Source organism: Acanthisitta chloris, unplaced genomic scaffold (genome assembly GCF_000695815.1).
Source record: "Acanthisitta chloris isolate BGI_N310 unplaced genomic scaffold, ASM69581v1 scaffold15913, whole genome shotgun sequence".
Taxonomy (NCBI): Eukaryota; Metazoa; Chordata; class Aves; order Passeriformes; family Acanthisittidae; genus Acanthisitta; species Acanthisitta chloris.
The window spans coordinates 1,475-15,679 of record NW_008666695.1 but is presented as its reverse complement, the minus strand read 5'-3'; the positions used below and the strand labels follow the sequence as shown (position 1 = coordinate 15,679).

At 37.0% G+C, this 14,205-nt stretch overlaps 1 protein-coding gene across 1 annotated transcript; it reads right to left on the bottom strand.

The window, feature by feature from the left end:
* Positions 1–86: 86 nt before the first annotated feature.
* LOC103799893 (adenomatous polyposis coli protein-like) lies at positions 87–13,237 on the bottom strand (the record flags this gene model as incomplete). Its single annotated transcript, XM_009072245.1, has 4 exons — positions 87–465; positions 2,855–2,953; positions 6,598–6,702; positions 13,154–13,237. Coding segments are annotated over 4 exons (667 nt in total), but the record flags the coding sequence as incomplete, so codon positions are not given.
* Positions 13,238–14,205: the final 968 nt, after the last annotated feature.

The window sequence follows — 14,205 nt, the reverse complement described above, 5'->3', positions numbered from 1 at the left end:
AAGAACTCAGGTTAAAGTTGTACAGTTGTAAATTCACTCTTTTCAATATATCCTTGAAACATTTTTGTATGGCTTGCAGAACCTACTTGGGTTTTTGTCCTGGTCCATGCCTTGTTCATGTGCTTCCTGCCATTCCCAACATGTTTCACAGTAAGCACGGATCTGCTCCAAAAGATGGAGCACACGGATTTCCCGTCTGCCTCGCTTATCGTCAGGCTGGGAGTGAATGATGTTATGCAGTGCGGCGCTGGCTCTGGCACGTGCCTCTTTGCTACCACGAGAATTTCCTAACAAGACAGAGTCTTTATCGTTGCCATGTAAGAGCTGGATGAGGAGAGGAAGACATCCAGACTGACGCATGGCTATGCAGCTGTCTTGGGAGCTAGACATTGCCAGCAATGTTCTTGACATGTCATCTTTATCATGAGTACCAAGCATTGATAACAATGAATACACCATTTCCACCTGCAGGTCAAATGATTTTAAAAATACAGTTACGTTTTAAAAAGACACATTAAAGTAAAATGAAATCTGCACAGTACATAAGCAAAAACCCCCCTTATTTAATGGTGAAAAAAAATTCTATTTAGAAATAATTAAGTACTATTCAGCATTCACAATCTCAGTAAACTTCACTTAGTGGTTAAATGCATAGAAGCGTGTGGCAGCTGTGTGTAACTCTATTAATCTACAAGACCAACAGCAAAGACTTCTACATTTCCACTGTACAAAAAGACTAAACAAAGATACTAACGAAAGCGTTTCAGTTTGGGAAATTCAAAAAATATTTTAAATTAAATCTGCCTTAAAAAAATATGTAATGTATGATCCACACTTGTATAAAGATGTTCTTTGGTGAAAAAAACCTGTGCTACATGGTATTAAGATACAATTATACTAGACAAAGGATAAGAATGATTCATGAACTTTGCACTTACGCTGTGCTCAAAAATCTGACACCCATGTATTTTTAAGTTTTCCTTTAAAATATTTTGAATTCACTGATAATTTTTTGCTATGGTTACTGACTTGCATATGGACCTTACTTTTTCAAGCTTACAGGGATAAAACCAGTAAGGCAAACAAATGTTTATTTAATATATATCAAATTTGTCAAATTAAATCAAGCCATGAAAACCCAACATTACATTTAACTTGGAATAACCTAATTTCTCATTAAAAATAGCAATTTTTGAGTGGTTCCCTTGGCTGTCATGTAATGTTGTGTTCAATGCACTATTTGGTTTCTCCCACTCTTCAATGGTAGCTTTCGATCAAGAAATGCATTTGATTCTTCTAGTCAACTTTTAGTAGAATAACAAGATACAGATGATGATTTTAGATACTACCTAGAAACTCCAAACTCCTAAAGCCAAGATGAACAGGAACATACAAAGTCAAAGCACAACATAAACTATTAAGGTGAACTGTCAAGTAGCAGTGTATCGGTTTCTTTAGAATATACTAATTAAGGAAGAAATGAGACTCTGGACCATTAAACAAAGTGCTCTACTATTAACAAGGTGTTTGCAGTTGTTACCCTACCAATGAGTGATTTTATTTGTTCAGTGACAACTCAAATGTGCCTGAAGATGAGAACATATACTGAGTTATAAGAGATGAATAGCAGCAGGTAGGAGGAGCAGGGAGTCTGGTAACATGTACTAATCTAAATACTACAGCATTGCCAAGGCAGTAAGAATCTTAGAATACACTGATATAGGGCCCAATTCTATGACAGTCTAGCATCCTAATTTGGAAAGCCTGTCTTCCTGGTCTGGGAAAAATCATATACAGCATTAAAGCAAACCACTCTGATTCTCAAAGGAGAGTGAATTTGATGTCTCTTGGCAGATATTTCAACTGGCATCTATAATCCAGTGTCATTTGCATCTGGAAGGTAAGGTTTTCTCCAGAGAATAAACCCAAAGAAGCCACTGGAATCAGGCCTCCAGGTTGCAGCTGATACATTATAGGAAAAAACTAACAAACAAACAAATGTATGTTTGTCTGTCTGTCTCTATAAACACACAGTGCCCACAGATGCACCTCTATTTGGAATCTCTACCACTTTCCCTTCTTCTCAGGTATTTCCTGCCTTACAGCCCACTTGGTTCAACCTATTTCTTTGCCTGTGTCCTTCCACACTCAATCCTGTTCCCTCCCTTAGGGCTCCCCCATTGTTTGTAGCTTTGGGAATTCTACAGTTTGCAGCAGCTGATGTCACCTCCATTTAGGACACGTGTACAGTGCAGGACTGAGATTTTAATATTGTAAATATTGTAACACTGTTTCAAGGCCCAAAGTAATTAATACTATGTTAAGCTAATAGGTCCAGTCTTCCCAAAAGACTGTGCTGAGCACACTACCCATAGCATCTGTACTGATGCTGGTTCCAGAAGCAGTATGAATTCCAGTGGTTCATGCATTCAGTTTTGTAACAGATTTGCCCTTTTTTTTTCTTCCCCACCTAACTTCTTAGCAATTGCACCTGTTTTGTGGATTTGGACTTCTTTTTCCAAAGTAAGAAGTGCTCTTAAAAAGGGTAATTTTCATAATTGATTATAAATCAACAGTTTTTTAGATATTCTAGTAACTTCTATGAGTCATTTGCCCCTTACTGTAACAACTCTTAACTGATCATTAACAAGTTGCAAAAAAGAAAAAAAAAGAAAAAGGATTTCTGCACATATATTTTAAAAGCTGAAAGAATATTCTAAAATTTTAACTTCATAAAATTACTATGCACGGATAGATTGTTCAGCTAATATTAGTACTACTGGCAGAAACAATGAGGTTATTGTATTAGTAAAAATGTAGCATTAGCGACCTGTGGTTTGTAATCTTCGGTTACCTTGGTACCCAGATGACTTGTCAGTCTGCGAGGAACAGAATAGTTACTACTAGAGCTCATAACACTGGCTGTCTCATGGTCCACTCGAGCAGCAGAACCCTATAAATTTAAACAACAACTCAGCATAAAACAAAGTCTAAGCGGAAAAACCCAATTGCCTAATTGAGTTTCAGCACTGGATGACGCAGTTGTGCCGACAGCAATAAGCTGTTCAGTTCTGCGAAATTAGGTCCTCTCTGCCCTGACACAACTTAGATGTCACTGTTAAATCTGGTTTTATTAACCACTTTTCCTGAAATTTAGTCTCAGCAAGACTGTATTTTTAATGGAATTGATTTTAAATTACTGTTTTCACCAGGAAGAAGTGGATTTTGCAACAAAGTAATAGTAATTTTTCCAGTGTGAATAAAACAGCGTCAACTTTTACGTCAGATTATGTAGTGCACTGGAGTAACTCTGCACTTCTTCAGAACACAACCAGGTATGCAAGAACTGGCTAGTAACAGGAGATTCACCTAGACAAGGAGTAGCCCTACTGGAATTTGCCAATATTAAAAGCAAATTGTAAGTGGTTGAGTAAATTTTTAATGACCTGTAAAATAATGTGGACACTATTTGATGCAATTTTCCTAGAAATGACTGAAATTGTATCCTCCTACCTGTATTAGCAAGAACTATTAGCACCTGTCTCCTCTTTTAATCCATTTTGTGTATTTACATTTTTCCTTTTCCCACAACCTTTTATCCACTCATTCTCTTGACTTTTTTCTTTTATTTGCTGTTGTTTTGGTTCTTTCTTTTGCTCTGCTTCCTATATGTGAACTTTCCCTTATTATGTCACTCCTTTCCCGTTCACTTTGGAGAGTTAAAAAATATATTTGATTAGTGAACACTCTTAGTATCAGAACAATGTTTTATTGAGGTAGTCACCAGTTTGGTTTCGATCCTCTAAAAAAGCTAAAATCTATCCATTTAATTATTAGGTTAATTTGCAAAACAACGCTTTCAAGCTATCTGAATCAATGAGTATAATTTTTTTTCAATAAAAATATGTGGCACACCGAAGAAAACTCCAAAGACACTTTGAAATAATTTGTTCTTTTCTGTGTGTGCCATAAAGAAAGAAGAGTACTTCTCTCCAAGTATCTGCTGTTCACACAGTTCAATGTCTTAAACGTGAAGTTGGAAGGAACTTATACGTAAAAGGTAGGAATAACTTAATGAAGTGTTTGTATAGACAGAAAAAAATCTAGTTATACTGGAATATTTAAATAGATATTATTGTACTCATTTCACTCTCCAATTTGAATCCAGAAGATTTCATGCATGTTCCAGAAGAAGCACTATGGTACAAGAACATAACTGGAAGGATTTAAATTAACACAATTAATTCCAGTACATATTTCCTATGTAAAAGAAACCCTTATTTTCTGTTGACTACAGGAAAACATCAAAATCTGAAAGCTTAGAATGAAAATAATATTGGATTTTATCAATTATTCCCTTAGATAACATGCAATGCTAGGAATATGGGAATGAATTCCCAGATTTTTTACACCAAGCAACCCCTTCATATCACCTTGACCTCAAACTACATTCAGAGGATTACAGGTTCAACAGAATGTGCATGCCAGAACTCCCTTTTATTAAGCTCAATATGACTGTTTTATCCAAGAAGGTAAAATCGATGTAAGTTTGGAGCACAATCTATTAAAATTTTCCCTGGCATAGACAGAAATAGCATACTTTTCCTATCATTTCCTCCAAGCTGTATAAACTCCAGCTCAGATAACTGTTGTCCCTGAGATGTGTGGCCTTGTTACTTGAAGGATGCCCAAATGAAGTGCAACTGCATTTCTCACTGTCTCCTAAGGACTAACGTGAAAGAACTAGTGTAAGGTGTTGCAGACATTCATCTAAGAAAATAGGAAATGACAAGGAAATATTACATGGACCATTCCCTTTCAAAATCTACTTTTACACTTTATTGTCTTCACTCATTGTTTTACCAGGTTTGCTATTTACCCTTTCAATTAGGTAATTTTCCCTGTTTCGTGACACATTTTCTTAACAAAATGGACAACCTCATCGAATTCTGTTATACAACTTGCAAAACAAAGATACGAACAAAATTCTACTTCAGGAGGAGGATAGGGAGCACAACAGAAAAGACAGCTGAAAGATGGTGCAGAAAAGGACGTAACTGAATACTGAAAAATCCTGGATTCAACTGGAAGTGTTTCAATTAACAGTGACTACAAAACCAATCAGAACCAAATGATTTGGTTAAAACTTTTTTTTCCCTCCATTGAATAGTGATTGCTCAAAGTACATTGAGCCGGTTTATCAGAAATAAACATTATGCTCAATCCATTAAACCTTCTCTGTCTGGACTTGCACTGAAAGTAAATAATCCCCAGATGGCTGTTTTAACACAGGTTCAGTACCCTGGCTCTATCCACCTCAAAGAGAAAGGAATACGCGTGTTCTATACATTTTTATAAGGCAAAGGTCAAAATTGCACACATCCTCAACATAAGACCTCAAATGAAGTACGAATAAATCTTCCATTTGTATTAAGTCTGGCAAGACATGACAATCCCTTCTTCCTTCCCTCTCTGTAAAATATCTATTGGCCAGAAAAACTCCTAATTCATACTCTGAAGATGGATGATGCAGCAACAGTGCATCAATTATTTAAATAGATTATGCTTTCAGCCCCAAAGCAGCACTGAACTATTTCCTACCCAAACAATAAAGCTGTCATAAGAATTAAGAGTTAGAGCTTCAATCAGATATGGATGATAGAACTTAATTCCAAATGGTGATCAAACAAGCTGTGCTTAATGTTTAATCAAGTGAAATATTCCAGCCAAACCACAATTCTTTCTGACAAATCTTCTTGTGCGAGACACTTTCAGAAGTATTTAAATAATTCTACTTCCCTGGAGTAGGAAAAATATTTTGCATATGAATTCAGTTTTTAAGTCTGCAGTGTGAAGTTTCAAGAACCCAAATTATGAGAAGGAATGTCTCAGCTATAGTTGGAAATCATAAAGGGAATGATCATGGTAAATAAACAGAAATATTTTTAGACAAAGACAGAAGTCATAAATATTGACAAATATTTGTTTTATAATGCAAGTAAAGAATTTAATGCTCATCTCAAAATATTCCACTAATGTATTTCACTAATAAAAGGAATAGCCATGAAAGATTATTTTGAAGCATTTAAATAACCCTTCAGCCTACTTCCAGGAGATTACCTCATTGACACTATGGTTTCAAAGCTTTAGATAAAACAGTATTAAAGAAACATTAAGATAAACCTGTCACTTATTTCTCCCTTTTATTTTTAAATATCACTCATATTTCAGTGGTAATTTCTACAGTGACAATTTGAACAATTTTCCATAATTAACCATACTTCTAGTATTACAGTTCACCCACAATCAAATGTATTTTCTGTAGTCTTTCCTGTTATCTCCTTCAAAGGAGTAGGCTCATTAATCATTTAAACAAAAGAAAAATGCTCCCTGCATTACTGAATATTTATACTTCACCTTATTAAAACATTTTCTTCCAGTAAATACATGAAATTTGCCACATATAGATGGAAAGAAGAAATACGTATTTTTTTAATTCAGCAGGCATGCAAACACAGCAAGGTAAATACCAACATGCAAGCATTGTACATCTCAAACATTTCATTGTATTATGAAAAAAGAAAATAATTTATTTACCTGACCAGTACTGCTAGTTGCCACGCTGATTTCTGCTGCTCCTTGACCTTCATTCTGCCTCTCTGTGTCATGGGAACCTGCATCATGCTTGCTTTGAGGTGCTCTCTGTTAATACAAGAGTTTATGACATTACATACAGAAATGAAGTACACTTTGTCATTCAAAGCTTTCTAAACTGTGAACGCCTCAATACTGCATCCTCACAAAGCCATCGAACAGTACTGTGCATTTCATAACCCTGAGCCTCAAAAATTAACAGCCGAGACTGCGTGTCTTCGAAAAACTGCAAGATGAAAGTGAAGCATGTCCTCTGAGGATTACAGCCGTGCAAGACAAAGGATTTGCTGTGACACACAGAAACACCATTTTCCACCAGCTGTGCTCACATCGCTATCAGAAATGTAACAGAATTGGAGCAAACAACTGTCTTCCCTGCTCTGTCATGTGACCTCTGCATTTACCGGAGACTACTGCCAGCACAGTTCAATTAAGCTTTGCATTCAAAGATTACTAATTTCTGCTTCAAAAGGAGGATATCTGTACTGTAAGAATCCTTCTGAATGTCAAGGTCAAACAATGCAGGAATTAGCACTTCAATGCAAGTAAGATACATATAACCCAATACTGATCCATTAAATATTTTGTCAGAATAAATTCAACTGATGCAGCAAGCTGGTACATCTCAGTTCCTCCAGGAACCACATTTTTATGTATCTACACAAAAATTAAACAGGTGTCCCTGCTACTGGGCAGGGATCACGAGATTAACAGGAAAATCAGGCCTTTAAGTACAGTTTCTTAATGAAGCAAATAGAATAACTGAGCAGTTATGAAGTATGTGAAATATCCAGCATTATCTATTAATGTGTTTAAAACATCTCAGACTTCCATAAAGACACAAACATTCCTGTGTATAGGAATGGCTGAAGTCTGGAGTTGAAAGCATTATTATTTTAAAAGTATTAGTTTTGTTGCAGAACCTTGTTTTTCAGGCTCAGAGGCTACTTCCTTGGCAGGAACTTGTTCAGCTACACTTGGTATGTTACATGCAGTTTCTATGTGGCTCTGCAATGTTCCTGAGCAGTACAGCCTACGACAGCATAGTCTGCCTCATCTTGCTTTAAGGATATTTATCTTTCACTTTTAGCAGAAACAAACTTCTCTTCAATGTACATACACTGAAACACCTTTAGTTACTTGGTGATCAAACTCACACAGTATCACTGCCCTACTAACCATGTTTTGTCCATATAGAGCCCAGAAAATATTTAATGTTGAAATGAGTTTCATAAACCAGCAATTAACTATACTACATATGAAACAATAATTTAAGGATAAACTTCAAAATGAAACCTACACATTTCAACTAAAGGAATAAAGTTACGTCAGAGTACAGTAATATTACACAAAGTGGCAATATGAGAAAACTGGAAACAATTACAGGTAACAGATTTCTTAACATTGTATGTTTGGTTATGGAAAACAAGTAACCCATAAAGCAAAACTCACAAAATACTTTGGGAGACACCATGTTACTATTCTTTTAAATCTGATCTGTAATTATAAACAACAGTATCTCTGACACTGTGTATGAAATGATGCTGTTACTGGAACTCATACAACAACTAAAGAAATGTTGGTTCCCAGTACAAGAGTGGGGAGACCCAGTCAGGATCAGGCCTTGCTGTACTACATGCTCAATACAGTGCAATGTATTATATGCTGAATCCTCGTCTCACAACACTTTGAATCTTGAATAATGCATAATTATGAGTTTGACAAAATCTAGATCTGAGCCTCCAGTCTAACTCAGGACAGAATTTTCCAGTCATTAGGTGACATTTTCAGCTGCACAAAGAAAATAGTACTGAACACGCCTAGAGGTGAAAAGCTGAACAGTTCACTAGACAGGCTCTGACCTGCTGGAACGAATACTACTACTCTTTCAAGAACAGTCCTGGGTTTGGTACAAAATTCTGGGGGCAGAGATGATGGTGTATCTGTTAAACACTTCTAATGCATTTAGAGCATAGACCCAGAGATTTTTCACTCCCTGACAAGAAAAGTTCCAGCTCTCCTTGACACTCTCTGTCCTGCTCCTCTTATTTACAAGGATTTTGTTTGCTACAGGCTATTATGAACGAGGTGGCTTCCCACTCCCCCCAAGCACTCTCAAAGACAAGCCACTACAGATAACAGTCAACATAACATGCAAATTAATCTACTAGGCAATTTAAAAATGTTACTAGCAGGGCTTTTCTAAGTTTCAATGCACTATGTGCTCACAACATGCACACCCCATTACTGCCACGTGATTTACCAGCTGGACTTGGAGCACCCAATCTGTAAGTTCACAGTGAAGAGTTCTTACCACTTCACCTACTGAAGTAATTTCAAGTGAGCTGTTCTCTTCATGCAGACTGGCTCAAGGGAGTTAATGACACAGGCAGCGGATAGCAGGTTATTTATGGAAAACTCAGTATTTATATAAATAGGTATTTGTTATAGATATATTAATATGTTTAACTTAATTACTAACATACATTTTCTCTGCAAATAATATGTATCCACACACAGAGATACTGGTATTCTTTAACAGATACAACATTACTGTAAATAAATTAATATTAATCTGACAGACTGTGTATTAGAGGTTATAAAGACAGCATAACCACTTCAAGTACGCTCCCTCTTCACGATACCTTTCAACACTGACTGTAGGACCTGTGGATGACAATACAGAACCTACCAACCACATCAGCAAAGAACCAGAGCATGTAAACAGCAGCAGGCTCTGTAACCTCTACGTGAGGTACAGCAGCTACAGCATGGCACACAGGTCCCCTGGGTGAAACAGCACCACCTGCTTTGAAACATGATTTTTGAGGAGGCATAAGTTGGGTATATAATCTCCTGATATTTCTGAACTCTGACTATAAAGGTCAGTTTACCAGAGTACACTTGTTTCCTCTTGCAGCAAAACAGTGGGAGACTGCACGTGCCTATTACAGCAATATAAAGCCACTCCCTCCATCTTGTTTGCCACTATTTTCTAAATGCTCCTGCAGTCAACAATAACTTCCACTTGTCAATTATTAATTTCCATGCATTTACTAGCAGAAAATAACAAACTCTAGCTATTTTATGACATCTGCAAGCATAGTAGGCCTTGATTAATCTTGGTAAGAGAACCAGTTAGAAATAATTTTAACTAATACTTTGCCGACATGATGTGCCAAAGAAGCCTTTTGTATATTAGAGGCTATAATGTTGTATCATTAGAACAGAATACTTTTCCAGGCATAAACCACTGATTTTTTCCACAATATTCAACTACCCTATTATTTTTGTGTACTGAAAACTACAGATAGTGTTACTTTCTAGATATCAGAAAATGTATATTTTGCCGTTACTTCATATTAAACACAATATATTTACAAGACATATATAAGCAAAAGAATAATGCAACAAACGAAAACAAGAAACTGTAAGACTGAAACAATTTTGCTACAGCTGAGTGAAAGGAAAAAGAAAGGCTAGCGAGTCAAACCCTTGAAAACACTCCTGCCCATCATAGTTTAAAGCCTGCTGAGCATAATCTCTGTAAGGAATAAATCTTTTACGTTTTATCTAGAGCAACACTGCCCAACAGAAATACTTCACATATGACAGATATGAAACAAAGGCATGTACCACTGTAACAAACTGAAAGCCCCACACTGAACACTTGCCAGGAATTTGCTTTTTTCTTCTAAATAATTTCAGATTTGCATACAACTGCCAAAAATTCTCTTTGGACAGGCCTAACTCTACACTGGATTTCAAACCTTATTATGAAAATGTTGCAAAATATTTAATAGAAGTCTCATGAAATTTGAAGATACCATCACTTGCAGGTAAATTACTTCAACTTTTTCTACAATAATTTGCAAGACACAGCAATTTGCCAAACTCTAAAAATGCTGTCGAATGTGCACCAGAGTTTTCTCTGCTCATTGATTTCCAAAAGCTTTTTTTATGCTGCAGTATTGTATTTGGTCTTCTTCAAGATACACTGCACTTGGATTCCACAGTGATTAGCACCACCACAGGGCCAACTGCATCAGCAGGCAAGCTATGATATTTATTATTGTTGTTACCAGACCTTTCTAAACATAAAGAACACATTCAATTTGGGTATCACTGTATCAGGTACAGTATAAAAATATAATAAATGCCTCACGTTTGTATTCTTCAGTTATGTGGAGTCTGCAGTTTGACTGCTACTACCTTCCTCCACACCACCAGACACTCAGAATTAGATCCAGCTCTTTTCCTTAAGAGACTGTGCCCTGGTCTCATTACTTAGAAACGATTAAAACATACTACAAGTATTAGTGTGTGCAGTGACTGCCTCCTTTAGCACCAGCGCCCTGGTAAGTCTGTCCTAAAATGTGTAACTATGCAACCAGACATCCAAACACTACAGAGAAGACACACCGCAACAAAATTTCAGTATGTCAGAACTTCAGTGTATTCAGCAGCCAAATTGGTGAAAGGAGTGAAAAACTAGAGACAAAACCTTCTTTAATTCTGTAGTTGCATTCCAATGCTGTTTGAGCCCTTGAGCTTAAGTATGTCTAAAATACTGTCTTCTTCTACCACAGTAAGAGATAAACACTCTGGGGATACGATTATCTGACTGTGTAAGGACAAAGTATCTGTTGAGAGACTGGCCATGCAGGTAGAGGGAGCTTTACACTAGAAATCACAGGGCACAGAGTGATTCCTCAACAAACAAGGAAGAAGTTGGGAGAGTAGGGCAGGCAAGAAAAGCACCCTGGCTGACGGGAACACAGGTGCAGTCCACACAACTGAAATGAGAGGAATGGCCTTCAGCACAGACATGTAAGGAACAAGGTGCAACAGAGCAGTCTCACTGGGAAAGCTCTCAAGCCTGTGCTGGGGTATCAGCACACTTGGGTACCCCTCTCTCACATGCCTTTACACCATCACACACTGTACAGGGAACAAACAGGAGCACTTCAAGTATATGCAGTCACGGGGCTGTGACCTTACTGGGATCATGGAGACCTGGTGGAATAGCTCCTGTGACTGTTAGACTGCAATTGAGAAATACATTTTAGGAAGGACAGGCTCAGAAGACTCAGGGGAGCCCTCACTGCTCTCTACAACTAACTCAAAAAAGGCTGGAACAAGGTTGGGGGTCAGTCTCTTCTCCCAGGTAACAAGAGATAGGGCAAGAAGGAACAGCCCCTAGTTGCACCAAGGGAGGTTTAGATTGGGTGTTAGGGAAAAGTTCTTCACCAAAAGGCTTGTCAAGCACTGGAAAAGGCTTCCCACGAAAGTGGTAGAGTCACTGTCCCTGGAGGTGTTTAAAAGGCATGCTGTTGTGGCACTTAGGCGCATTTCCAACCTAAATGATCCAAAGGGAGGCAGGGAATTTGTCCTTTATGCAAGACAGCAGCTAGAGTGCATGGTGCTCTGCCTTGGGATGAGTCAGGAGATAGTCATGAGCTTATGGGTGAAGATTATCAGGCAGACGAACACAGGTGCTGCTGTGGTGGACATCTGCTAAAGACCGCCTGATCAGGGAAAAGAAAGAGAGGATACTGAAACATCTCTCATATGCAGTGAAGCTGAGATAACTGGGATTGCTCACCCTGGAGAAGAGAAGGTTCAGGCAAATCTCATCAATGTGCATAAACACCTGCACTGACTAGTATGTCGAAACACCAGACAACCTTAATTTCACACACTAGTGTCTGCTTCACTTATATAAACAGATTTTCCCCAAAATCCTGAAACTATGAAACCAGTACTTTTCAAAATGGAAAAATATACACCCCTTAGTAATCCAAACGCTATTCTGAGCTTTCACTCTAGTTATTTTGGGCAAAGACAAACAATGAAATATTCATGTCTAACACATAATTTATATTTAATTTACCAATACAAGAAATGGAGTTGACCTTCTAAGTGAATTTCCACTACAAGAGCAGTTTTGCTAATGGCAATTACTACTGTGGACTTCGTAATTTACAGGAAACATCCTGTATTTCTTTATATAGAACCCAGCACTTAAAACACTAAAAATACACCAAGCTTCTATAATGATGTCTGACAGAAGCTATATTCACCCTTTTAAAAATCTTATCTCTTTCAAAAGACAAGCAAACCATGACTGTTTGAATCAGAAATTCATTTTTAGAAAGGTATGCAAAACTGATTGTTGCAATAATTTGCTAAAACCAAGACTCAGCCTTTATAATGCATTGCACATTGACATTTCTACTGAAATTTCAGGGTAAACTTTTAAGTGATATATAATTACTGATGAAGCCTCTACAGTGGCACGAAGACTAATCCAAGTATTCCTTGGTGAGTTCACTAGAAAAAGAGTAAGTAACAGCCTAACAATATTGACTAGCTGATTAATTGTGACATTAATAGCTGATGGAAATAATTCTGCCTACCACTTTATTCAAATAATTTGGGATTTTAAAAGAAAAAGATATATATCACAAGTGAAAAAGGCAAATAATTGCTCACTAACCTCTGCTTCAGCTGCTTGTGATTGCAGGAGCTGTCGTATACGAAGAATGTCCTTCTCTATTTGTTGGATTCTCGCCACCCTTGCCTGAAATGAATGGATTTTCGTGTTTGATTTTGTTCAAAAACACCCTTTACTTACTGTACAGAGTGACAGAATGAAGAGGTCTTTGCAAATACTGCTGACTACAAAACAAATGTACTTTTGCAGTAATTCAAGTGTTCTTCATAATAAAACACAGGTATAATTGCAAGCATTCAAAACATAGTGAGTAACTGGGGTTTAAATAAAACTGATACTCATTTGGATATAATAATTCATCACACAGTACATGCTAAGGTATAAAAAATGCTGCCATTAACTTGAACAATATTCCTACTTCTGAAATTGGCATTTTATGCAGATCGTTAGCAAATTACTTCACTTTCATCTCAAAAATTAAAATTCTACTTGCCTTATAGAGATTTGAGAGAGATTTGTATCTGCAGTGTTCTGAAGGTATGAAAGCCTGACAGATTTCTATTACATTCAGTTACTGCAATGATTTGGGAGTTTTGCTCATACCCAGCCTCTGAAATTCTCTGCACCTACAAATCTTGTAAAGAATTAACGAGCTAAGTACAAAAAAAATTAAATACTGCTTCTTCGGTTTATCTGGGATTTTACAGACACACATGAACCAGTCTTCTCCAGCCACACTGCTACTGATTTCCCACTGCCACCATTCTGTGTTTATTGAAGGGAACATTAAAAAAAAAACCCAAATGTTACAGGATGCATGTTCTCCACACAAGTTGTACAGTGAAGCACAGGATGCATCATGATTCTAGGAAATACTACACATCCCTGCATGAGCTTGATAGTTTACTAAATTGACATTATCTGACTTTAACTGTGGGCAGAACATCAAATTTATTAAACAGTACTTTTTGTGTGATGGATAGATTAATAAAATGGACATGCAACTGCAAGAAAAATTCCAATTCTTTCACATGATTAACATTTACAATGCTATACTAGAAGAGCAGTCTAGTGGATACTATGAGGATCACAGC